This window comes from Bufo bufo, chromosome 5, assembly GCF_905171765.1.
Source record: "Bufo bufo chromosome 5, aBufBuf1.1, whole genome shotgun sequence".
Classification (NCBI taxonomy): Eukaryota; Metazoa; Chordata; class Amphibia; order Anura; family Bufonidae; genus Bufo; species Bufo bufo.
Window position 1 is genome coordinate 465,793,350 of NC_053393.1, and position 27,996 is coordinate 465,821,345.

General features: G+C 44.2%; 1 protein-coding gene across 3 annotated transcripts in view; it reads right to left on the reverse strand.

The window, feature by feature from the left end:
- Positions 1-27,238, reverse strand: part of LOC121002332 (mitogen-activated protein kinase kinase kinase 3-like) — a 131,522-nt gene extending 104,284 nt beyond the window's left edge. For 2 of the 3 annotated variants that reach the window (XM_040433748.1, XM_040433746.1), the window contains exon 1: positions 26,920-27,238. In XM_040433748.1, coding sequence (XP_040289682.1) covers positions 26,920-26,982 — 63 coding nt within the window. In that variant the 5' untranslated portion in view covers positions 26,983-27,238. Of the gene's footprint in view, positions 1-16,797; positions 16,852-26,919 lie in introns of those variants that run through there. The other variant, XM_040433749.1, reaches the window with a different exon arrangement.
- Between the last annotated feature and the right edge of the window lie 758 nt (positions 27,239-27,996).

Below are 27,996 nucleotides of genomic sequence, written 5' to 3' on the forward strand. Positions count from 1 at the left end.
GGAAAAGACCTTGATTAGCAAGCATCTCAGCACACTTTTGGCTTCACTGACCCAATGTTAAGCAACCAGCTTCCAAAGGGGGAGAAGATTAAAAAAAAATATCTTCCATAGTAGTGGTTGTCCAACAAACAAGAGCAAGGCATATACTGTACTATTTCAGGACAACACATTGAACCCTAGGATAACATCCATAGGCCAATTTTTCATGAGCCCACTACTATGTAAAAATTATAATCTGAGTTCACAAACTTTCAAGCACCACTGCATACAGACCCAACTTAGGACATTTGAGAATAAAAGAACATTATAAATTAAACAAAAAAAAAGCATCAAAATATAAAAATCACTAATGTGATCTTGGGGAGTGCCGCCACTCAGTGACTAGTAATTACAGGATTGTTATAATCTGAAACAGAGCAAAAAGCAGAAGTTGAATATTATCTACATAAAGGAGATAAAGCTAACAGTTAAGGCAGCCATCTTAGAGGTCACAAGCAAATGTAAAAGTCTACGTACTTAAAATAAGACTTTACAAAGCTCCTGTTCTTGCATTAAATGCCAACATTGAGTCCATGAAGACTTCATAGCTAAATACTAGAATGGGTGAGCAGAGGAGGCTTGTAGGAATAGAAAAAACTTTTTTTGCCCAACTTAATTAGCAAAATGTTGGCAATTTTTTTAAGTGATGAGACCATTTCCAGTATGACTGTGTGGTCATGCAAGCATTTCCTAAGTGGCTGAGATGCTCGGGTTCTTCTGCCATACCGCACCTTTCCTTTTGCATTACACAAACCCCAGCTTTATGTGGTCTTCAACGTGTTGTCTGATGTGGGAATGTGACTCTTTAAGTGGTAAAGAAAAAAATAATCATTTTCATGCCTCTTGAAACAATCCAATTTTAGTGTAGGACCGAGATGTGTACAGAAAGCAACCTCCCACAGCAAACCGAGCTGTGGAAAGTCTATAGAGTTCTTGCTCAACTGAAAAAAATGGGAAAATGCTGCAAATAAGAGACATTTCTGCTATGTTGTGTAACCATGCAATGAAAACACACTTTTGAATATGGATTAATTCTGCTGCCATTTCTAGAGAACTAGTAGTCCTGAAACTCTTTCTGACCTTATCGGGGAATCATCAAAATAGCTTACAAATTCGCATCACCACAGAAACTAATGGTGCACCGGTACTTTCCGTGCGTTTGCCACAGATGGATGCAGATCCATTCAACTTGAATGTGTTTGTGATCCGTCCACACCGCAAAAAATAGAACATGTTCTATTTTTTTGCGGTGCGGAGGCACCGACATATACCCTACGGAAGCACTCCATAGTGCTTCCGTGCCTCCGTTCTGCACTGCTCCTTCTGGATTGCTGACCCATTCAAGTAAATGCATCAAACATCCATGATACCGTTTGCACACGGCCGGTGTCCGTATATTGCGGACCTGCTGTTTGTGGGCCGCAATACGGGCACGGCCGGGAAACGGCCGTGTGCATGAGGCCTAAGTCAGCATCTAATGTCCCCTCTCTTGCAGATATATCTTGTGCAAGGAATGCTAAAAAAAGTGCCATCTGTTATCACATGCCATATAACAGAAAATATCTGAAACAGGGTAGAATACCTCCTTAATATATCAAGAAATTCTATCAACTTCTCCATGTTAAAGGGGTTGTCTAAGAGTATAAGTTGCCCTATAATATCAGATGGGCAATTATCTAATGAAACCTGCAACAATTGATCATCTATCCTGAGTCCCCTGATGAACCAGTTTTTACAATTTCTGGGGAAACACGTCGGGACAAACTGCTAAGAAGGGACGAACATCATCAATCCTTACAGGCAGGGTAATATTAGGCGACAGCGAGGGCTTAGCCACCAAGAGGTGGGGTCGCCCCTTTCGGGGCGGGTGCTCCGCCTGTAGGCAGGGGTACATTGAGGGATGTATCAGGGACTTTGTTCCCCCCCCTTCTCTATCCCCGGCTGGGCCTTCACCTCTCTTTCACCGTCTGGCCAGGTCCACAGTCATCTAACTGTAAGTTGCCGTTATTTTTTATATATCGGACTGTACTATCCTGATACGTCCAAAGTAAGGCCTGGTCTAATTATTTGACGTAGCCTAACACTATATTTAGATGGGGTAATATTTTAACCAACGATAGTAAAAGTTATGTTTTAGATGAAAAGTCATTTCTCTCTGTGATTTACAATTAAAAGAGACATAGCTTCATCTCTGCGGTCAGCGCTTGAGTAATAAACCGTGACTATATGACTAAAGCCAGGTTCAAACCTGCAGTGGAGATTCTCACAGGAGTCTCCAACGCAGATTCTGGCTGCACACAGCAGTAGTTTGCCCTAGCAGAAACCCAATGGAGCCCATTATAGTGAATGGGATCCGCCAGGTGCCGGTTGGTGTCCCGCATACGGTGATTATGGTATTCTGTTCCTAGGCCGGATGTGCCTGTAGCCTGAAGTTTAAAAGATACTTGCTAAAATGATAAAGCCCATAGAAGGAAGAAGAGTTTTCAATAATGATATAAAATAGGTCATTGTCCCTGGTTACACTGAGAGTTTTCATGATTTGGACAAATAAAGATAATTTATTCTTCTCGGAACACATGGGTGACATTATAATTGCTGTGATTATTTTAGTCTGTCGTCATGTGACAACAATTTTGCAGCATTTTAGCTGCCGATCTCAAAGCTTCAAGTTTATTGAATATTTCAGCTATTCTTATCATCGAGGCCAAACTTCAAGTAGATACTGAAACCATACAGTAAGATGTCTCTGCAGTCAGCAAGAAGTTCAGAACAAACTGTCACCCAACTTCTTTACTGCTATCAGTGCGGAGAAGTCAAATCAGACCAGGGTAGGCATTAGAAAGCTGTAGCCAGGGTCAGGCAGGTCCACCAGAGTATAGGAGGATCCTGCCCCACACTGACAAGTGAACTAAAGGCAACTTGTACCTGTTCTCTATGCTTTGAAGATGGAACCCTCAATCTCATTTTCTCTGTTAGCCTCAAGGTGGTCCAATCCAACCTTGGTTGTGCCCTATTTGAATTGTTGCCTATGATGAACCCTGGTGGTAAGGCATTGACAATACTGTACTGTAGGAATAGGTTTTGTACGTTCTATAGAAGAAGAGTACTGAAGTACACCCACGTGAAGGGAATGTCAAGCTGCAGCCTACATGTCAAAAGTGTGCAGGCAGATGACATCACTGTAAACTTTATGCAGGGTGACACAGCAGTGGTGTATGATCAGAAGTTAGTGAATAATGACATTCTGAGCTAAATATCCTGTGGGGCAGGTCGGGGTGTGTTCAGCTCAGCTTAGATGCTTGCTATTAACCATACATACAGCAAACTGTAGGCTGCTCCAAGTTTATATTTTTCAGGAAATTTTGTCTATAGCAAAATAAACTACAACTAGCACAGATTTCTCAATACCAAATCCTCTCAAATAACACACCCAGATAGAAATGTCCGATTACAGCTAAACTTGGCATGCAGTTATTTTTCTGGCAGATATGTAAATGATTACTGGTGTGGTCTGATTAGACACTGGGACTTTCCACAAGAGGGCATAAAAGTGTTTCCCCTGCTGCCCTATAAAATGGCTTTAAGAGGCTACTTTTGGGTAGTGTACCTTTTGGTGAAGAATAGTTGACTGGTAGGCATGCATTTATGCTGCACTTGAAGACATTTTTCCCAGCTGACAGACTTTAAGGGGCAGTACATTATTGGAGAAGCAGGATGGTTGTTTTGTCAAATTGCCTGCCATCTAGGCTGTTCTGGCCTAGCTGTTAGGGTCAGTAGTTATGTGAGGGTATACACACACAGTGAACAGGCTCCGGGCAGCCCAGACTGATCACCAGTAGAGAATTATTTGATCTGCTGACAAGCACGCGCAGCTCCCACAGTTTTGTTGTCCACCATCCATACACGGCGGTACCTTCATTACACACCCCTGTCTCTGCCTAGACTTCTACAGGCACTTAACCGAAGGAAATTTGGCGTCACGGCACCCGATACACATCCTACCAATGACTTAAGCCACTAGTGCCTTAATTTGCAATGGCGTCATGAACGATAAGCCTAGACTGCCATGGACTGAAACAGTGTCATATTTAGCGATTAATCCAGGTTCTGTTTGGAACCAGACGATGTTTGGGTTTGAGTACAGAAGCTTCTTGGTGGGCACTTCAATCCTTCTTTTACTGTGAAGCGACACACTGCCCCAACTGCTGGTGTGATGATCTGGGAAGCCATCACATATGAAAGTTAGAAGGGTTGTCACAATACCAAAATTTTGATTAGATTTCAATACCATAAAAAAGTATTGCGATACTCGATACCATTCGATACCACGCGAAAAAAATAAAACACGAAAAAAGCCGCATGCATTCCGCATTTTACGGAACGTCCGGCCCATAATCGAACAGTCCTATCCTATTTTTTTGGGGGACAAGGTGACTAAAAGAAATGGCAAATCACGCAGTTTTTATTAGTTGTTTTTTTTTTTGTTACAGCATTCACCGCATAGGAGATTTTTTTTATATTTTAATAGTTTGGACTTTTCGGACGTGGCGATATATAACATGTTTATTTATTTATTTATTGCTTATATATTTTATATGTAAAATTGGGAAAGGAGGTGATTTATACTTAATATTTTAGTGGGGTTTTTTTAAACAATTTTTTTTTTTACTTTTTATTTAACCACCTCAGCCCCCAGTGCTTAAACACCCTGAAAGACCAGGCCACTTTTTACACTTCTGACCTACACTACTTTCACCGTTTATTGCTCGGTCATGCAACTTACCACCCAAATGAATTTTACCTCCTTTTCTTCTCACTAATAGAGCTTTCATTTGGTGGTATTTCATTGCTGCTGACATTTTTACTTTTTTTTGTTATTAATCGAAATTTAACGATTTTTTTGCAAAAAAATGACATTTTTCACTTTCAGTTGTAAAATTTTGCAAAAAAAAACGAGATCCATATATAAATTTTGCTCTAAATTTATTGTTCTACATGTCTTTGATAAAAAAAAAAATGTTTGGGTAAAAAAAAAAATGGTTTGGGTAAAAGTTATAGCGTTTACAATGGTACAAAAATGTGAATTTCCGCTTTTTGAAGCAGCTCTGACTTTCTGAGCACCTGTCATGTTTCCTGAGGTTCTACAATGGCCAGACAGTACAAACACCCCACAAATGACCCCATTTCGGAAAGTAGACACCCTAAGGTATTCGCTGATGGGCATAGTGAGTTCATAGAACTTTTTATTTTTTGTCACAAGTTAGCGGAAAATTATGATTTTTTTTTTTTCTTACAAAGTCTCATATTCCACTAACTTGTGACAAAAAATAAAAACTTCCATGAACTCACTATGCCCATCAGCGAATACCTTGGGGTGTCTTCTTTCCAAAATGGGGTCACTTGTGGGGTAGTTATACTGCCCTGGCATTCTAGGGGCCCAAATGTGTGGTAAGGAGTTTGAAATCAAATTCTGTAAAAAATGACCAGTGAAATCCGAAAGGTGCTCTTTGGAATATGGGCCCCTTTGCCCACCTAGGCTGCAAAAAAGTGTCACACATCTGGTATCTCCGTATTCAGGAGAAGTTGGGGAATGTGTTTTGGGGTGTCATTTTACATATACCCATGCTGGGTGAGATAAATATCTTGGTCAAATGCCAACTTTGTATAAAAAAATGGGAAAAGTTGTCTTTTGCCAAAATATTTCTCTCACCCAGCATGGGTATATGTAAAATGACACCCCAAAACACATTCCCCAACTTCTCCTGAATACGGAGATACCAGATGTGTGACACTTTTTTGCAGCCTAGGTGGGCAAAGGGGCCCATATTCCAAAGAGCACCTTTCGGATTTCACTGGTCATTTTTTACAGAATTTGATTTCAAACTCCTTACCACACATTTGGGCCCCTAGAATGCCAGGGCAGTATAACTACCCCTCAAGTGACCCCATTTTGGAAAGAAGACACCCCAAGGTATTCCGTGAGGGGCATGGCGAGTTCCTAGAATTTTTTTTTTTTTGTCACAAGTTAGTGGAAAATGATGATTTTTTTTTTATTTATTTTTTTCTTACAAAGTCTCATATTCCACTAACTTGTGACAAAAAATAAATACTTCCATGAACTCACTATGCCCATCAGCGAATACCTTGGGGTGTCTTCTTTCCAAAATGGGGTCACTTGTGGGGTAGTTATACTGCCCTGGCATTCTAGGGGCCCAAATGTGTGGTAAGGAGTTTGAAATCAAATTCTGTAAAACATGACCAGTGAAATCCGAAAGGTGCTCTTTGGAATGTGGGCCCCTTTGCCCACCTAGGCTGCAAAAAAGTGTCACACATGTGGTATCTCCGTATTCAGGAGAAGTTGGTGAATGTGTTTTGGGGTGTCATTTTACATATACCCATGCTGGGTGAGAGAAATATCTTGGCAAAAGACAACTTTTCCCATTTTTTTTATACAAAGTTGGCATTTGACCAAGATATTTATCTCACCCAGCATGGGTATATGTAAAATGACACCCCAAAACACATTCCCCAACTTCTCCTGAATACGGAGATACCACATGTGTGACACTTTTTTGCAGCCTAGGTGGGCAAAGGGGCCCACATTCCAAAGAGCACCTTTCGGATTTCACTGGTCATTTTTTACAGAATTTGATTTCAAACTCCTTACCACACATTTGGGCCCCTAGAATGCCAGGGCAGTATAACTACCCCACAAGTGACCCCATTTTGGAAAGAAGACACCCCAAGGTATTCGCTGATGGGCATAGTGAGTTCATGGAAGTTTTTATTTTTTGTCACAAGTTAGTGGAATATGAGACTTTGTAAGGAAAAAAAAAAAATAAAAAATCATCATTTTCCACTAACTTGTGACAAAAAATAAAAAATTCTAGGAACTTGCCATGCCCCTCACGGAGTACCTTGGTGTGTCTTCTTTCCAAAATGGGGTCACTTGTGGGGTAGTTATACTGCCCTGGCATTTTCCAGGGGCCCTAATGTGTTGTAAGTAGGTAAATGACCTGTGAAATCCGAAAGGTGCTCTTTGGAATGTGGGCCCCTTTGCCCACCTAGGCTGCAAAAAAGTGCCACACATGTGGTATCGCCGTATTCAGGAGAAGTTGGGGAATGTGTTTTGGGGTGTCATTTTACATATACCCATGCTGGGTGAGATAAATATCTTGGTCAAATGCCAACTTTGTATAAAAAAATGGGAAAAGTTGTCTTTTGCCAAGATATTTCTCTCACCCAGCATGGGTATATGTAAAATGACACCCCAAAACACATTCCCCAACTTCTCCTGAGTACGGCGATACCAGATGTGTGACACTTTTTTGCAGCCTAGATGCGCAAAGGGGCCCACATTCCTTTTATGAGGGCATTTTTAGACATTTGGATCCCAGACTTCTTCTCACGCTTTAGGGCCCCTAGAATGCCAGGGCAGTATAAATACCCCACATGTGACCCCATTTTGGAAAGAAGACACCCCAAGGTATTCAATGAGGGGCATGGCGAGTTCATAGAAATTTTTTTTTTTTTGGCACAAGTTAGCGGAAATTGATTTTTTTTTTTTTTTTCTCACAAAGTCTCCCTTTCCGCTAACTTGGGACAAAAATTTCAATCTTTCATGGACTCAATATGCCCCTCACGGAATACCTGGGGGTGTCTTCTTTCCGAAATGGGGTCACATGTGGGGTATTTATACTGCCCTGGCATTCTAGGGGCCCTAAAGCGTGAGAAGAAGTCTGGAATATAAATCTCTAAAAATTTTTACGCATTTGGATTCCGTGAGGGGTATGGTGACTTCATGTGAGATTTAATTTTTTGACACAAGTTAGTGGAATATGAGACTTTGTAAGAAAAAAATAATAATTTCCGCTAACTTGGGCCAAAGAAATGTCTGAATGGAGCCTTACAGAGGGGTGATCAATGACAGGGGGGTGATCAATGACAGGGGGGTGATCAATGACAGGGGGGTGATCAGGGAGTCTATATGGGGTGATCACCACAGTCATTGATCACGCCCCTGTAAGGCTTTATTCAGACGTCCGTATGCGTTTTGCGGATCCGATCCATCTATCAGTGGATCCGTAAAAATCATGCGGACATCTGAATGGATCTTACAGGGGGGTAATCAATGACAGGGGGGTGATGAGGGAGTCTATATGGGGTGATCACCACAGTCATTGATCACTCCCCTGTAAGGCTCCATTCAGATGTCCGTATGCGTTTTGCGGATCCGATCCATCTATCAGTGGATCCGTAAAAATCATGCGGACATCTGAATGGAGCTTTACAGGGGGGTGATCAATGACAGGGGGGTGATCAATGACAGGGGGGTGATCAGGGAGTCTATATGGGGTGATCACCACAGTCATTGATCACGCCCCTGTAAGGCTTTATTCAGACGTCCGTATGCGTTTTGCGGATCCGATCCATCTATCAGTGGATCCGTAAAAATCATGCGGACATCTGAATGGAGCTTTACAGGGGGGTGATCAATGACCGCGGGGTAATCAATGACAGGGGGTGATCAGGGAGTCTATATGGGGTGATCAAGGGTGATCAAGGGTGAATAAGGGGTTAATAAGTGACGGGGGGGGGGTGTAGTGTAGTGGTGCTTGGTGCAACATATTACTGAGCTGCCTGTGTCCTCTGGTGGTCGATCCAAACAAAGGGGACCACCAGAGGACCAGGTAGCAGGTATATTAGACGCTGTTATCAAAACAGCGTCTAATATACCTGTTAGGGGTTAAAAAAAATCACATCTCCAGCCTGCCAGCGAACGATCGCCGCTGGCAGGCTGGAGATCCACTCGCTTACCTTCCGTTCCTGTGTGCGCGCGTTCACAGGAAATCTCGGCCATCGCGAGATGACGCATATATGTGTGACTCTGCGCAGGGCTGCCACCTCCGGAACGCGAATCTGCGTTAGGCGGTCCGGAGGTGGTTAATAACTATTTCCCACCTTAGGGGCTAGAACCTAGGATCTTTTAATCCCTTGTCCTATTCACCCTAATAGAGCTCTATTAGGGTGAATAGGACTTTACACTCTCCCTGCTGCCCTGGGCTTTGTGCACACAGCAGCAGGGAGATTACCATGGCAGCCAGGGCTTCAGTAGCGTACTGGCTGCCATAGTAACCGATCGGAGCCCCACGATTACACTGCTGGGGCTCCGATCAGAACTGCCACTGCACCACCAATGAAGAGGGCAGAGGGGACCCTGCCACCAATGACTTTAATACTGGGGAGGGGAGGGCGCACTGTGCCACCAATGTTTTTATAACGGGGGGGGGGGGGGGGCGCACTGCGCCACGCAGCTCCCTGTCATAGAGGCTGGGTGCTGGCTATGTGATTCTGCCGCCAGCACCCGCCTCCTGTATCTGTATTAAACGTTAATTATCTTCATTGGTGGTGCAGTGGCCACAGTCCCTCCCCTCCTCCGTCCCCTCTCTCCTCATTGTTGGCAGCGGGAACAGCAGCACAGGATGGAGGAAGCGAGAGACTCCTTCTCCCCTGTGCTGCTGAGGTAACATGGCGTGCGCTGAGAGCAGCGCCTGCCATGTTCTGTGATACTAGGCTGTGCAGTAGCGCAGCCTAGTATCGGTAAAAGGCAAATCTCGGTATCGAATCGATACCGGTACAAAAGTATCGATTGGATATCGATAATTCAATACCCGGTGCAGCCCTAAAAGTTGGCCACCCCTAGTAGTGATACAAGGGACACTAACAGCTCAGCAATATATGCAGGACATCCTACAGCCACATGTGCTGCCTCCCATGTCAGGGCTTCCATCTGGCATCTTTTAGCAAGATAACACTCGCCCATACACTGCAAGAGTTTCCCGGGAATGTCTCCGCCAGATTTCAATACCTCCTTGGTGTGCCCGGTTGCCAGATTTAACGCTATTAGAGTATTTACGGGACCAGCTGGGACACAAGCTTCGGAAACCTACTAGTGTGAGGATCTACAGGCCCAGCTGAAACATCTGTGGGCAAATGTGCCACAGGATACCATACAAAACATGTAAGCCTCCATGCCCAACAGTATCTCATCCTGTACCAACAGGGTTATAGAGCCTCCTTTCAATTGTCCCTAATAAACTTAGATTTTCACTCTAATATTGTAATCATTTACACATAAAAAGTTTCTAAGAAAATGTCATTCAATTCCAACAACTCCTTCTTATTTTTTTTATGAGTGTACTTTTGTTGTGACCATGCTGGACAATTTATATTGAGATCATACTGTACATCGTATTGGCAGAGGTACTTACACAATTCTTTCACAGACAGTAGTAATTACATACAAAATGCAGGTAGGGTCTAATGTCTGTGTTATGAGCAGTTAGATAAGGCCAAAAATATATCAGCAAATTGCCTTTCTACAAATGATCAAAAATAATCCCTTTAGCTATATGGGTTGTGCGGTGGGTTCAAATCCAAAGGAATTGCCCTGTTGACCCATCCTACAGTCCTGTTGTAGGAAATGTGAAATTACCTGCAGACATGTTTTTGTTCAGAGTATTTCTAACAACATTATACAAGGGGAATAATATTCCTTAAATTATTCTTTAAGGCTACAAGTGCACGTGTTGCAGCCATGTCCTATCTTTTGCGGTGTGAAGGCAAGGACCCGGAAACGCACAGAAGGGTTTCTGTGTGTTTCTGTGGGCTTCTGATCCGTGCTGTAATAGAAAGGACATGTCCTATCTTTTGCCGTATTCTGCGGATTGATTTAAGTCAATGGGTCTGCACCGCAGCATGGAGTTCACATGGTCAGTTGCCAAAGTGAACCTTAAGTTGTGACTAGTGTTTAGTGAACTTGTGTTTCAAGTTCGGCATACAAGGTTCGGGTTATCTAAGAATTCCGTTATGGATTCCGCTACCACGAACCATAACTTATGGTCCGTGGTAGCAGAATCCATAACGGAATTCTTAAATAACCCGAACCTTGTATACCGAACTTGAAACACAAGTTAGTTCAAGGCTAGTTGTGACCTCCACTATTCCATTATGGAGATTTAGTTGGCAAGATTCTTGCATCGAACAGCCGGTGAATTTTTTTTCTAGACAAACCATTAAAAAGTCAAATTCCCTTTGAAGGGAACCTGTCATCAACTTTATGCTGACCATACTGAGGGCAGTACATGGTTATCCATAATCTCCTGCTCTCTCGCCCTTCTGCTGATGGTTGGCAGTTCTCTCCTAGACAGAAAGGGAGAAAACTAGGTAGAAGACTGTCAGTCATCAGCAGGTGGGCAGGAGAGCAGGAATTCATGAATGACCATGACTCTTCTCAGGTGGCCAGGACTCTTTTCAAGGCCCAGTCTGCAATGATTATGATGCTGGTTCTCAGCAACCACTTACTATTAGCTCATGCCCTCAGTGAGGTCAGCATAAAGTTGATGACAGGTTCCCTTTAACTTACATCTCAGTCCATTCGAATAACATAAGCCGCCATTCGTGGAAGCTGATATTTTTCTTATGCTGGAGCAGGAAGTGTCATGAGACAAGCTTGTAGGTGTTGTAAGAAAGCAATTGGGAATTTCCCGATGACATCTTTTTCCTCAAATTAGAATGACCTAGTTAATAAATGGAGGAATATGGTAAAACAAATGCTGACAACTGACATTTCAAGCTACAAGATTTATCCTCATGCACACAAAGCTGAAGACTCCATGTGCCTCCGTAAGGCATTAGCACAAGGAGCCGTCAACTTCTCTAGTAGAAATGCTCATGGATCTCTGAAAAAAGAACTCTCTTTGCCTATGTATAAAATGGGAACCCCACAGGGTTAAATAATACAACCATATGTATAAGCCCTAATAGGATGTCACTTATACGGCCATTTGTATAAATGATAATAGTATATCACACAAATAGGACAAGGTATAGATAACTTGCTCTGGCTCAGTGAACTCATTATTCATGATAGCATAGCCATTTGGGTCATTAGTTATGCCACATCTCAGAATGACTCTCTTGTGCTTCATTCACATCTGTGTCAGAGGCTCCATTTGAATAGTTAATTGCAGATTCCATAAAAAAAAAATCTTGAAAAAACAGCACAGCACGCTAAACTATTTTGCCCGGCAAAATGCTGATTCCTTGACAGAAACCCAACGGACCCCATAATAGTCGATTGGGTCAGCTGTCCCGGACCCACCACTTCTATCATTTTTGTTGTTCTGCTCCTAGGATGTCTCATTCTGGACATTGGCCCTGATTTATCATGTCTTTACTCCAAAATTCTGGCTTCAAAAAGTTGCAAAATGGGGCTTTTGTGACTTTTTGGACTAAGGATACTTCCGTCCTAGGGGCTCTATACCGGAAAAGAACCGATCAGTTTTATCCTAATGCATTCTGAATGGAGAGCAATCCGTTCAGGATGCATCAGGATGTCTTCAGTTCAGTTTTTTTGACTTTTCAGGACGCAGATAATGCCGCAGCATGCTGCGGTTTTATCTCCGGCCCAAAAAACTGAACACTTGCCTGAATGCCGGATCCAGCATTTTTTTTTCCATAGGAATGTATTAGTGCCGCATCTGGCATTCAAATTGCCGCATGCGCAGACCTTTAAAAATGTGAAAACAATAAAGATCCGTTTTGCAGACACCGGAAGAACGGATTCGGTATTGCAATGCATTTTTCTGACTGATCAGGCATTTTTCAGACTGAACAGGATCCTGATCAGTCTGAAAAATGCCTGATCAGTCTGAAAAAATGACATGCGTTTGCATACAGTTTGCCTAATCAGGCAGGCAGGCAGTTCAGGCAACGGAACTGCCTGCCGGAATCAAACAACGCAAGTGTGAAAGTAGCCTTAGGCTACTTTCACACTTGCGTTCGGAGCGGGTCCGTCTGGTGTCTGCACAGACGGATCCGCTCCTATAATGCAGACGTTGGGATCCGTTCAGAACGGATCCGTCTGCATTATAGTTTAGAAAAGATTCTAAGTGTGAAAGTTGTTCAGACGGATCCGTCCAGACTTTACATTGAAAGTCAATGGGGGACGGATCCGTTTGAAAATTGAGCCATATTGTGTCAACTTCAAACGGATCCGTCCCCATTGACTTACATTGTAAGTCTGGACGGATCCGTTTGCCTCCGTACGGCCAGGCGGACACCCGAACGCTGCAAGCAGCGTTCGGGTGTCCGCCTGCTGAGCGGAGGCTGAACGCTGCCAGACTGATGCATTCTGAGCGGATCCGCGTCCACTCAGAATGCATTAGGGCAGTACGGATGCGTTCGGGGCCGTTTGTGAGAGCCTTCAAAGGGAACTCACAAGCGAACACCCGAACGCTAGTGTGAAAGTAGCCTTACTTGTGCAAACGTTGTGCGACTTGTGGTTATCTGTGTTAATGAGTTTCACTCCAGATTTATCACGGAGACTTTTTTTTAAAGTTGCAAGCTCACACCAGGAGGGGAGTGTAGTAGAAAAACTGGAGTAGCTTTTCTAGACAAAAGTCTTAGGCTTAAGGATAAAACAAATTTATCAAACAACATGAGCCATTTGATAAATGTAGCATAAAGTACTCAACATAGACTCAAGCAAAACTGACTTCAATTATTCCCCTCATGATAAATCTGGCCTTATGACTTCTCCTCCAGAAGCAGCTAATTGGGATCTCTTTGGTCTCCAAGGTTGCAGCTCCTGTAGTCATGTGCTATTCCTCTCCCACTTCCCCCTCTTCTCCAGTCTGCTGGACAGCAAGAAAGGGAGGAAGAAGGAGCAGATCAGCAAATGATTACGCATAGGGTTTGTTATAGTCTGTAACCATGGAGACATATGGGTCTGCATAGGAACTGATACAGAATACAGAAGGATTTTTCAAAACTGTACATATCTTTCAAATTGTTACTGCCCTACTCTTTCCCTTTCAAAAAAAAAAAAAAAAAAGTCGCCAAATGTCCACGGAAAAGACATCTAGGTGGCAGAATGTTATTGAAAACAGAAAACATTTTTTAACCACAAAATGAAAGGCTTCAGCTTGCACTTAGTAAGAAATATCTCACTCCTGATCTTATTGCACATTACATTTCTAAGGTAAAAAATTGAGCAACCACAAAAGAGGAAGTGACTTGTTTGTGAAAACAATCCCGCTCATTTATCAGCCGGAGGAAGTCCACAAAGCACTAGAAAGGCCAGAGACTCCTCGAGAGATCCTCAAGGCATGATTAGCAGTGGTTCCAAAGCCACATTCCACTTGGTGGTTTTATTGACTGTCATATGATTTACTGTCAACTCAACAAACAAGTCATGCTACTTTCACACTCGCGTTTTGGCTTTCCGTTTGTGAGATCCATTCAAGGATCTCACAAGCGGTCCAAAACGGATCAGTTTTGCCCTTAATGCATTCTGAATGGAAAAGGATCCGCTCTGGATGCATCAGTTCGCCTCCAATCAGTCTCCATTCCGCTTTGGAGGCGGACACCAAAACCCTGCTTGCAGCGTTTTGGTCTCCGTCTGACGAAACTGAGCCAAACTGATCCGTTCTGACACACAATGTAAGTCAATGGGGACGGATCCGTTTTCTATGACAGAATCTGGCACAATAGAAAACGAATCCGTCCTCTATTGACTTTCAGTGGTGTTCAAGATGGATCCGTTTTGGCTATGTTAAAGATAATACAAACGGATCCGTTCTGAACGGATGCAGACGGTTGTATTATCTGAACGGATCCGTCTGTGCAGATCCATGACTGATCCGCATCAAACGCAAGTGTGAAAGTAGCCTAAGGGACAATGTTGTTGAGAAGTGTAAGTCAGGGTTAGGTTATAAAAAATATCCAAATCTTCAATGATCCCCAGGAGCACCATTAAATCTATCATAACCAAATGGAAAGAACATGGCACAACAGCAAACCTGCCAAGAGACGGCCGCCCACCAAAACTCGTGGACCAGGCGAGGAGGGCATTAATCCGAGAGACAGCACAGAGACCTAAGGTAACCCTGGAGGAGCTGCAGAGTTCCACAGCAGAGACTGGAGTATCTGTACATAGGACGACAATAAGCCGTACGCTCCATAGAGTTGGGCTTTATGGCGGCGTGGCCAGCAGAAAGCCATTACTTTCAGCAAAAAACAAAAAGGCACGTTGTGAGTTTGCGAAAAGGCATGTGGGAGACTCCCAAAATGTATGGAGGAAGGTGCTCTGGTCTGATGAGACTAAAATTCTACTTTTCGGCCATCAAAGAATGCGCTATGTCTGGCGCAAACCCAACACATCACATCACCCAAAGAACACCATCCAAACAGTGAAACATGGTGGTGGCAGCATCAGGGCCGACTCCAGGTTCAAGTGGGCCCTTGGGCGATAAAGTCTCAGTGGGCCCCCTTGGCATTTTGCACGGCGCTTACAACAATGAAACTGCATGTATTATAGATTAAATACCTTAGACAGATATGAGCCCCCTCACAGTGGATTGGAAGGGCTCATTTTTTGCGGGATTAGGTGACGGTTAGATTGGTACTATTTTGGGAGGCATACGCCTTTTTGATCATTTGGTGTTACACTTTTAGTTAGGTCTATTGCACACGACCGTATGGCTTTTTAAGTGTTTTGCGGTCCGTTTTTCACGGATCCGTTGTTCCGTTTTTTGTTTCCGTTGTGTTTCCGTTTCTGTTCTGTTTTTCCGTATGGCATATACAGTATACAGTAATTACATAGAAAAAATTGGGCTGGGCATAACATTTTCAATAGATGGCTCCGCAAAAAAACGGAACGGAAACGGAAGACATACGGATGCATTTCCGTATGTGTTCCGTGTTTTTTGCGGAACCATTGACTTGAATGGAGCCACGGAACGTGATTTGCGGGCAATAATAGGACATGTTCTATGTTAGAACGGAACAGAAAAACGGAAATACGGAAACGGAATGCATACGGAGTACATTCCGTTTTTTTTGCGGAACCATTGAAATTAATGGTTCCGTATACGGAACACAAAAAACGGCCAGTAAACGGGGGGAAAAAACGGCCGTGTGCAGTTTTTATTTTTTGATGGTGTTCACCTGAGGGGTTAGGTCATGTGATATTTTTATAGAGCCGTTCGATACAGACGCAGCGATACCTAACATGTCTACTGTTATTTTTTTCACTTTTTTATTTTACTTTATTTTGGGAAAAGGATGCTTTTTTTTTTTTTACTTAAAACTTTTTGAATTTTTTTTTCACTTTATTTTTTGTCCCACTCTGGGACTTCAACTTTTGGGGGTCTGATCCCCTTTACAATGCATCACAATACTTCTGTATTGTGATGCATTGGCTGTAAGTGTATTACCAGTGTAATACACTTACAGCCTGCTTCCTGTGAGAACCAGGGGGCTGGATCTCACAGGCTCTCCCGGAAGGCAGCCACGATGCCTAAGTAAGACATCGGGCTGCCTTCCCTGCCATCGGGTCCACGTCACAGGGACCCGATGGAAGCTCTCTCCCCCCCTCCACACATCGAACGTGCCGCGGCACATCAGTGTTTTCACCGATGCCGACGCATACAGCCGGGGTCCGGCTATCAGTGACTGCTGGACCCCTGCAGATGACTTTTAATTTTTTTTATTGCTTTACAATAAATAAAAAATAAAAAAACACATCTTTAAAGTTGTCGTCATGTTCTGCAAATTAAATGATGCAAATCCTCAGTTTTTCGACAGTAGGTATTAAAGAGTGCTCCGGATTAGAATATGGGCCAGGTCCTGAGAAATGTGCATTTTTCCCAAATCAAATCTCTTGACTGTGTTTAGCACAACATTAATATTTACCATAACAGGAAAGGCCTCGACGTGGAAGCTTGAGATTTTCCAAAAAAACAAACACCATTCTGTGGAAAATAATGTCGGCAGCGAGACCTCGGAGCTTAACCCCGGAGCTTAAACGATGCATGCGGCATGGAGTAGCGCAGCCTCACAGGATCCAACTATGCTGAGGAAAAAGCATAAAAAAGAATCCAGCTCTGGGCCAAAGTTATTCACAAAAACAAAACAGTAAAAAAAAAAAAAAAATAATCCCAGGATCATTCATGGAAAAAAAAGTAAAAAAAAATAAATCATACTTTAGAGTGTAATTCAGACCTGATCTATTTCACAGGTGCAGTAATCAGATTAGCAGCAGGTAACTATTGTGTTTGTATACTGTGAGTACATAAATTGGCATGATAGACACACTTGCCTTGCATACATATGTAAATTAGCCTCTTGGTGCAATCAGGGCATTGCCATTACACCCAGAGGCTCAGCTAAGTTTTATATGCCAGCCAAGCCCCCTACTGCTGCACCCAACGATCTCCAGCCATGAACTGCGCGTGCGTCAAACAGGCTACCACAAGACTTTAGGGCCAGGCGTGAGAACAGACTGCTTGGCCGTGTTAGCCAAAGAGGTCGGTGCACAGCCGGCAGAGAAAACTGAGCGGAGCTTCTCGGTGCAATGGCGATGCCCTGACTGCACCAAGAGGCTAATTTACATAACACAAACACTTTGGCCCTGATCTATCAAGGTCGGCATGGGCTACGCCAGTCTTGATGGGGACTGTGCTGCATTCCTGATTTTATTACAAAATAAGGCTACTTTCACACTAGCGCTTGATCGGATCCGTTCTGAACGGATCCGATCATATTAATGCAGACGGAGGCTCCGTTCAGTACGGATCCGTCTGCATTAATAACTTAGAAAAATTTCTAAGTGCGAAAGTAGCCTGAGCGGATCCGTTCAGACTTTCAATGTAAAGTCAATGGGGGACGGATCCGCTTGAAGATTGAGCCATATGGTGTCATCTTCAAGCGGATCCGTTCCCATTGACTTACATTGTAAGTCTGGACCGATCCGCACGCCTCCGCACGGCCAGGCGGACACCCGAACGCTGCAAGCAGCGTTCAGCTGTCCGCCTGGCCGTGCGGAGGCGAGCGGAGCGGAGGCTGAACGCCGCCAGACTGATGCAGTCTGAGCGGATCCGCATCCATTCAGACTGCATCAGGGCTGGACGGAAGCGTTCTGCTCCGCTCGTGAGCCCCTTCAAACGGAGCTCACGAGCGGACAGCAGAACGCTAGTGTGAAAGTAGCCTAAAAAGGCAGAGAATACACAAAGGGAGTGAATACTTTTGCAAGACACAACCTGGAGATTTTCTGTAGGGTGTGTAAAATGTGATTTTTTTTTCTTTTCTTTTTTGTTTCTTTGTCTCATCTATACTTTTTTTTGCTTAGCAAAGTCAAGAGAGCAGACAACCTGCACAGCAGTAAAGCCGCCCTGGTAACTGAAGTGTCTGGGAGAAAGGACTGATTCATGACTCATTGCTGGACTCTTCTATATATTACAGGATAGGGTGTTCACACAACTCTCACAGTCTTGGTACCCAAAGACAATGTCCATTCGAAAGAAATACATCCTCTAGAAATTGGAAAGAATTAGCAAGATAACCTCAAACCTGTAGATAATTAGGCCAAGAGAATTGTTTCACTGCTGACACACACAGGATGCAATGTATTTCTACCCACTAATAACATGGGACCAGTTCATTACCAAATGAGTCACATAACAGAAGACGTCTTAAAATAATATCAAATAGTAAAATGTACTTGACAACAGTCTCACAGCATAAAAACCAAAGCAGTTATGTCTTGCTCCACAGTAATACTTTCAATATAGATTGACTTAAAGGGGTATTCCCGTTAAATTAAGTTACCCCTATCCACAGATAGGGGTACAGCGCTCAGCTATCTCAGGAATTTCCATAGAAATGAATGGCGGCTGCAAGAGGTATGGAGCCCCCGTTCTCGTGATCAGAGCGGTAGGACCCCCACTGTTCTAATAATTATCCCCTATAAATCTAACTGGAATAGCCTTTTAAAGGCTATAGGCACCTTTCAGGGATTTTTTTTTTTTTTCACTTACATACATGTATTTTGAGCTGAAAATCATTTACGCAACAGGTTTTTAATAAAAAGTTTTGATTTTTGGACTCTGCAGCTTATATGTACATAGGAAGATGCAGAATACCATTCACAGTGAAATCCGTCTAATGGCTCGATCTCCAGTCCATCTCTCCTCTCCTGAAGGATCTTCAAAACTGATTTATGACCAAATTAAATAGATGTCAGCACGGTCTATGTGAGTGGCGTGGACAGGCACAGCTGGTGAGGTCACGTATCCGCCTCTACCGACCTGCTGCGCTTTAAAGCTAAGAGCAATATGAGGACGAAGGTCTATTCATTTTTATATGATTAATATACCCCATGGGGGGTGGCACATTGTGACGATCGAGTCAGAAGACTAGACAGTTTTTATAAAGTGTACCAAGGATTTACTGCTGTTCATTAAAGCGGTTGTGCAGTGTTTTTTCATCTGCCCCCAAGCAACTGGTACTTTGTAGTGACCTCCATACTCATCTGGGGCCTGCTGCTCGGTTCCAGCTCCCTGTCACCAGTGGACTTCCAGTCACCGTTTGTCAACTTTCTGCATGGATAGTTGTCACGTGTGCCACTGCAGCCAATGACTGGTCTCAAAGGTGATGTGTCCCCAAGCAGCACATGATTCAGCAGAGATGTGCTGCTTGGGGACACTTCACCACTGAGGCCTGCGATTGGCTGCATAGGCGCACATGACCCTGCCAGGCGAGTATAGATTTCTACACAGGTCCCGATGGCTGAAAAACAGATTTAGGGTACTTTCACACTAGCATTTTTCTTTTCCGGTATTGAGTTCCGTCCTAGGGGCTCTATACCGGAAAATAACTGATCAGTTATATCCTAATGCATTCTGAATGTAGAGCAATCCGTTCAGTAATGCATCAGGATGTCTTCAGTTCAGTCACTGTACGGTTTTTGGACCGAGAAAATACCGCAGCATGCTGCGGTATTTTCTCCGTCCAAAATTCTGAAATACTTGTCGGAATGTCGGATCCGGCATTATTTTACATTGAAATGCATTAATGCCCGATCCGGACCTAAGTGTTCCGGAAAAACGGATCCGGTTTTGCGGTCTGCGCATGCGCAGACCTTTAAAAATGTGAAAAAGATAAATACCGGATCCGTTTTTCCGGATGACAACCGGAGAGACTGATCCGGTATTGCAATACATTTGTGAGACGGATCCAGATCCGAATACAAATGGTATCCGTTTGCATACAGATTGCCGGATCCGGCAGGCAGTTCCGGCGACGGAACTGCCTGCCGGAATCCAGCGACGCTAGCGTGAAAGTACCCTTAAAGAGGGAGTCATCAGTATCTGATCGGTGGGGGTCCGACATTCAGGACCCCCACAGATCAGCTGTTCTCTCAAACTACCTTTAATCAATAGTTATTAATAGAATTTTCATCAGAAAATTTCAATTAAAATAAAAAAAATCTGTAAATCTGTATATTTTGTTCCGCAAGACAGACATTATTGGGCCACAATGTTGGTCTGAATACCTGCAGGAAGGTGGGTGTCTGGGAGTAGGCATAACTCTAGGAGGTTGCATCTAGTTAAGCCTAAATTACTAAATTAAAGGGGTTAGGCCATGATTGATGTAAACAATGAAAATCAGAGATCATATAGTACATGACAATAAAACCTTTCAAGGGCTCTTTCACACTTGCGTTATTGTCTTCCGGCATAGAGTTCCGTCATCGGGGCTCTATGCCGGAAGAATCCTGATCAGGATTATCCCAATGCATTCTGAATGGAGAGAAATCCGTTCAGGATGCATCAGGATGTCTTCAGTTCCAGACCGGAACTTTTTTTGGCCGGAGAAAATACCGCAGCATGCTGCGCTTTTTGCTCCGGCCAAAAATCGTGAACACTTGCCGCAAGGCCGGATCCGGAATTAATGCCCATTGAAAGGCATTGATTCGGATCCGGCCTTAAGCTAAACGTCGTTTCGGCGCATTACCGGTTCCGACTTTTAGCTTTTTCTTAATAATCACCATGGCTGCCGGGACGCTAAAGTCCTGGCAGCCATGGTAAAGTGTAGTGGGGAGCGGGGGAGCAGTATACTTACCGTCCGTGCGGCTTCCCGGGCGCTCCAGAGTGACGTCAGGGCGCCCCACGCGCATGGATGATGTGATCGCATGGACACGTCATCCATGCGCATAGGGCGCTCTGACGTCATTCTGGAGCGCCCCGGGAGCCGCACGGACTGTAAGTATACTGCTCCCCCGCTCCCCACTACTACTATGGCAACCAGGACTTTAATAGCGTCCTGGGTGCCATAGTAACACTGAACGCATTTTGAAGACGGATCCGTCTTCAAATGCTTTCAGTTCACTTGCAGTGTTACGGATCCGGCGGGCACCTCCGGCAAATGGAGTACACGCCGGATCCGGACAACGCAAGTGTGAAAGAGGCCTTACAAAGCTAGACCCAGCCCTGCACCTCACATGGGTCTAGAGATCTCCCCATTCACTGCTCCAATTGTTCTGCTAGATTTTCTGCAGACTGGAACATTTTTGTAACAACGTAAATGACAAAAGTAACTAGTTGTCCATGCTGAATTATATCAAAATGGTCTGTGAAAATGGGCCTCCACGGTTCTACACAGGCATCTCTACACAGGTTAATTATCAGGAACAAGCGCACTCATATGTAGGGTTATTCCTGATAATTGACCTGGTAATCCTCCCCTTGGAAAGGGACCTTTAGGCTCACTGCGCCTTACAAATCCCAGAAAGACGCCCAATGCGCCTGGCTATTTCCTTCTGGTGTCTGACATTTTTTCCTTTGTCCATTGCCGTCCATGAGAGTTTGTAATGTTTGACTACTAAAACCACACTGGCTCCTGGAGTGGACCAACTGGTTCATCAAGTATACAGCTCCTTGTTGATCTCTGCCCTCATGATGGAACACCTCCTATTCATCTTTTATTTTCTGGCTGTAGAGCGATGATCACTGTATGTTCTCATTCTCAGTAGATCATGAAACTTTGCCTCATATTCTGGTGGTGAAGCTATAATAACGTCCAACCAGCACCTATTGAAGTGTGCAGTATATCCGGGGCCATCTCAAGATGTTCTGTAGGGCTCCTCGGGATAGGATCACACATGGTTGCCAGTGAGCAGCCAAAATATATGCGTCCATGCGAGCCACAGAAGCTTTTATATAGATCGATGAAAACTGGTTGCGTACTCACATGGCCATACGGGTTGGTCCTACCCTTATTGATTTTAACACGCCAATTAGGCGTGTACACCCTGCCTAATTTGTATGTAATTTTGTGGACTACAACAACGGTAGTTAAATCAATCAGACTATAACAGTATATAGCATGCTGCATTTATCTATTCAGTACAATAGATCGGAAACCTAATAGACCCATGTTAAAAGGGTTTCCTAAATTTTTCTTACTGATTACCTATCCTCTGGATAGGTTATCAGTATCTGATCAGTGGTGGTTTGATACCTGGGATACCCGGCAATCAGCTATTTTGAGAAGGCAGCGGCACTGCTGTGCCTTCTGGCAGCTTACTAAGCATGGCGCCGTACATAGTATGGCGGCTGTGCTTGGTATCGCAGATGAGCGCCATTCACTTGAATGGGACTGAGCTGCCCCCAGGCCACATGACCAATGAACGTAACATCACTGGGGCCACAGGAGTGTCACTGCCTTCTCAAACAGCTGATCGGCAGGAGTCCTAGGTGTCGGGCCACCCCCGATCAGATACTGATGACCTATCCAGAGGATAAGTCATCAGTAAAAAAAATAAAAAATAATCGGAAAAACCCCTTTAAGTCAATGGGATGATCAGGATCGTAATCAATTCATAATATCAGTTGCCATCAGATTCTAAGTCCATTACCAACTAATCTCAAGTGCGCCCCGCTCATGCATGGCGTGGTAACAAGATCACAGGTGAAAATTCGTATTTTTACATGGTCGCTTCCTGATTCGTTTCCAGAAGTATAAATATTGCGAGACTTACATAGAAGGTTATCCACATAAGAAGCTATATGCGAAACGCGCGTCAGGGCGCTAGGGTCCATTGGTCACTATTTATTATTTTACTGCATATTTTCTTATGTTTGTTTCGGTATGATTATGTTGAATTAGTGTATATTTAATGACTTATTCTGAAACTGATGATTTATACATTAGACAGCTCTAGTAATGCTCTCCCTCGCTGATTCTATGTATGCCTGCCTCTGCCTTTTTATTGTGATATGAATTGTGGAAATAATAAAGTATTTATAGTATTTATAGATTTGGATACGTTTACAGTGTCAGTTTTTTCAGGCGGTTTTCAATTTATGGTGCGACCACAGGGAGGGGTACTTATTAGCATTACGGATACAGCACGTCATCACTAGCAGCCTATAAAGACACACCAGTGGGGGCCACCAGGGCATCTACACAGGGATTGAAGAGGTGATTAGTGTTAGTTTTTTTCATAGATATTAGAACATTTGTGGATTCTCTTTTTGCTTTCAAACTTTAAGAGGACCCCTTTAAGAACAGAAAACTTTTGACAAATGATTCCTCTAAAAAGCAACAATATGTTCTACTTCTCAGCTACTATCTCCATGTTTTTTCCACTCTGCACATTTGTTGGCACAGGAATGGTGGACAAATGTGCGCTTGGACCAGCTGTACCCTTGAGACACTACCCTGTAAGTAACACAGCATGCCAGCTGCACTCACTTATTCCTGGCACCACCCAGGGCTCTTTCCTAAAACCATTTTTAACTGGTTTAATGCTATCTACTGTACAGCGGGCCAAAACTGATACAAGAGGGTCCTGATGGCAGATCGCTGTTCACACGTTTTTTTTGCTCGTTCTTCAGATGATCTAAAGCAAAATTATACGGGCAGACTATCAGGAACGACTGTTCGCGCTAACACTGGTTTCCAATAATAATAAGGGCTTATTCGGGTTGTGCTGTCATCCCGTGCGGCGCCCACTTCCAGGAGCACATGGTTCTATCCTGGGGCTAGAACCCACAGCGCATGCGCAAGTCTGAATCTCTGACCACAGCGCTAGTGAGAGATTCAGACTTACGCATGCGCTGCAGATTATAATGCCAGGCTAGGATCACGTACCCAATGTACGGCATGTGATTCCAGAAGTGACTGCCGCATGGGATCGTGGCGCAACCCAGAAAACGCAGTTAAGATGGCATTCATGAGAGATTATTACAAATACAAATCCCTGTGCCCATCTTGCTCTATGGGTATTAACAACCTGTAACATATCATTTCTGAAACAGATGAAATGTGGTAATTAACAGGAAAATTTACTAATTTCTATTGATTAAAAGCATTCAGCACAGACGGATTTCCTTGTGTTCACATATATAGCGGCATTATATTATGTTTGTGTCGTGGGTAGACATGTAACTTGATAACAGCAGATATATACAATACAAGCTATGGCATAGGGCAGTGGTGGCGAACCTATGGCACGAGTGCCAGAGGCGGCACTCAGAGCCCTCTCTGTGGGCACCCGCGCCCTGGGAAAAGTCTATGGTGCACCAATATGCCTTAGACTTTCCCTGCCATTCATCAGCGCAGGGCGCACTATGAATGGCACAGGCAGCGCATTGAATGTAGGCAGGCTATTATAGATAAGTTACATTGAAAACATACTATATTGGTATTCATTGCCATTGCAGTGTTGGCACTTTGCGATAAATAAGTGGGTGGTAGGGTTGCAGTTTGGGCTCTCGGTCTCTAAAAGTTTCACCACCACTGGCATAGGGCATTAGACAGGAAATAACTATGCAGGTAAGGCCTGGAGAATACAAGTCATCTACTGATCCTGTGGTTCTGTGCCTTGGTTAGGCACCGCATTCTCCACGAGGATCAAGTTCTCCCCTACAATGTGAGACACTGTCACATAGGCTGGTAGGAAACTCCAGTTATATCCATGATACATCTAGTCTAGCTGGAATGATCAATTCAAACAAAATGATAGCTGATGAAAAGAAGCCATCTACAGAATGAGGCTCATGCACACCACTGTATTTTTGGTCCTAGCAGTAGGCACCGGTCCTAGTAGTAGCGTCGCAACCTTCTCTGTGCTCACCAAGCACAGCGGCGATGCTTGATATCATGCTCTGCCCCATTTACTTCTATGGGACTGAGCTGCACCTAGGCCGTTTGACGGCTGAAGGTGACATCACGGCATAGGCAAAGATGCGGAAAAAGGCCATAACGCTACTGCGAGAGCCGGGGCCCCCATCGATCAGATACTGAAGACCTATGTAGAGGACAGGTCATCAATTAAAAGAATCTCAGAAAACCCCTTTAATGTTGTGTCTAGTGCAGGTAGTGATCCCAAGTGCAATACAGGTAGGGAGGGAAGTTATACTTCGTGGAAGGGCTCGAAACCAGAGCAAATAAACGCCTTGGAAGAGCAGTGGCCATAGATATTAGATGGTAGGACCGGACAACCATCTAACGTATATAGAGCCCTCCCGACTTGGATTTCAAAATGCATGATCCTGTTGTCAGGGAGGTAAGTCACAGCCAGACACTGACCACATATGTATGTGGTGGTCAGAAGAGAACGTGCAACATCTATCTAAGGCCAGGTTCACACCACCGTTTATTTTTCCATTCTTCTGATCCATCTGCATGCAGGACTTTTTTTTCCCATATAAAACAACAGATCTTATACGGAAAAGGCTAAAACAGATGCCAAATCTGCATAAATGAGCATAATGGATGCTTAAAATACAGGATCTGTTTTTCTCTTTTTCTGTTCCTCTGATGGATCAGAAGAATGGAAAATAAATGTTGATGTGAACCTGGCCTAAGGCCTCTTTCACACATCAATCACGGACGTGTGCTGTTCGCGTCCGTCACAGACAACACATGGATCCATTGACGTTAATGTTTTTCTTCACACATCTGTGGGTTTCTAATGACCGTGGGTCAGTGGAAAAACAATGGAGACATATACTATTTTGGGTCATGATGCAGAACGCTGAAGTCTATGTGTCCGTGAAAACAACTGACAGAACAAGGATGGCGTGATGGCTTTTCATGGCTCATCGGTAGGAGATGCTCTGGAAATCCCCTTTTCAGCCTAGCAGTGCCTATAGAAAACAGATGATACACAGAGGGCAAAAAATTGACACACAGACTAAGACACGGATCCTTCACGGACATCTTCATGGATGAAACACTGACCTCTTGCCAAGGACCTCATCACTGACATGGACGTGCGGAAGAGGCTTTACATGTATGTTCAGGGTAAATTCACAGACGGTAAATGTGATGAAGAAATTTCTAAGCCCGAAAACCAGCTGAATGGGGCTGATCTGGTGGCAAGCACATGAACTTCTACGAACCTCATTCAGAAATTACTGCCATGTCTGAATATACACTTAGACCTCTTTTACACGTCCGTGTCTGTGATGACATCCGTGACAAGATGGTCAGTGGTTTATCCGTGAATATGTCCATTAAGAATCCACGTGTGAAGAATTTGTGTGTGGTCCACGTGTCTGGTTTTTGCCCTCCATTGGTATTCTATGGACAACCCTAGGCTGAAAATTAATTTCCAGAGCGTCTCCACCAATGGTCAGCGAAACCTGCAGACCAAATATGAAAGGAAGCATAGACAAGAATGTGTGTGAGGGATCCGTAATCACGGACCAAATAGGGTATGCTTCTGTAGTGTCATCACACACCCTCGGTCCATTGAAAACTACTAAAGTGGATGGATACGTGTACATGAACATAGTACAACAAAAGTGAGACAGTGCACTGGAAGCTGCCTGTAATGCAGAGGGGTCCTGGTCATGCATGAGTCCTGGTGCAGTAAGGGTGAACATTTAGGGAAAGGAAGATCAGAAGTGTCTGAAGAATAATGTGACCATGGAGGCTCCAGGTATCCTGTGACCTGAAGAGGGGAAACACATGCCCTATGTCCGGGGAGCAGCCAGGCAGGAGCTGGGGTCCCATCATACTCACTCTGACTTGTTGCTTGCTTGCAGATCTGCCCCCCAGTAATCCAGCACTCAGTGAGGTGATCATGCAGACAGGTCAGGAGCAGCCCCGCAGATGACAGTCCATTCTCGGGGACTCTGATTGCAGCTCCTTCTACCCAGGAAATGTATACAATCCAAAGCGATTCTGCAAGTTGGCAGCGGACTGGGCGACGGCAGGAGACGGCTCTTCGGGTGGTAAGGGCACTGGATCGGGCACAGTGCTGGACACAGCCGCAGTTACTTCTCTAGAAGTGCGAGCTGCAGGAGCAGGATCCAGCCGGGGGCAGAGAGCGTGATGTCAGCGGTCTCCCCGCGAGGCAGGAAACTGCTGACCGCCACCCGCTACTCGGGCGCCCTCTAGTGAGCACTTTCTGATATTACACTGCCATACAAACCAATACATAGTACAGCGCAGATCGGGGTCAGCAACCTCTCCAGCTGTAGTAAAACTACATCTCCTAGCATGTTACGTTCACTGCTAGAGTTGTCCTGAGAACAGTCGAGCAGGTGTGCATGCTGGGAGTTGTAGTTCCACAGCAGCCGGAGTGTGCTGGTCCCTGGTGTGGATACAGTATAGGGTAGGTAGGTGTTGTGTAGCTTGCCCTATGTAGTCTTTTAGGCATGTGTTAAGTGAAAAGCAAGTCCTGCAACATTTCCTATAATGTATGTCAATGGTTTCACGCGACTCGCCCTGACTTTCTGACCAGTCTAGAGTCCATTTTGTTACAGGCCTTTGAAGATAAAATCATCTCTTGTGACAAACTAAGGTTTATGTTGCCTAAGCATCCCCAGGTCCCCACCTTCTACGCACTACCTAAGATCCATAAGGGGTTCCCTCCCTTAAAAGGTCGCCCCATTCAGTGACGGATCCAGAGCCTGGTCTTGGGAGGGGCACTTCCAGATTATTTTCTGTCCGTCGCCACAAAACAATGGTGCTTATAGAACAGACTACACAGTGTAGAGGTATACTGTATATTGTGTGGCACAGTGTAGCGGTATACTGTATATTGTGTGGCACAGTGTAGAGGTATACTGTATATTGTGTGGCACAGTATGGAGG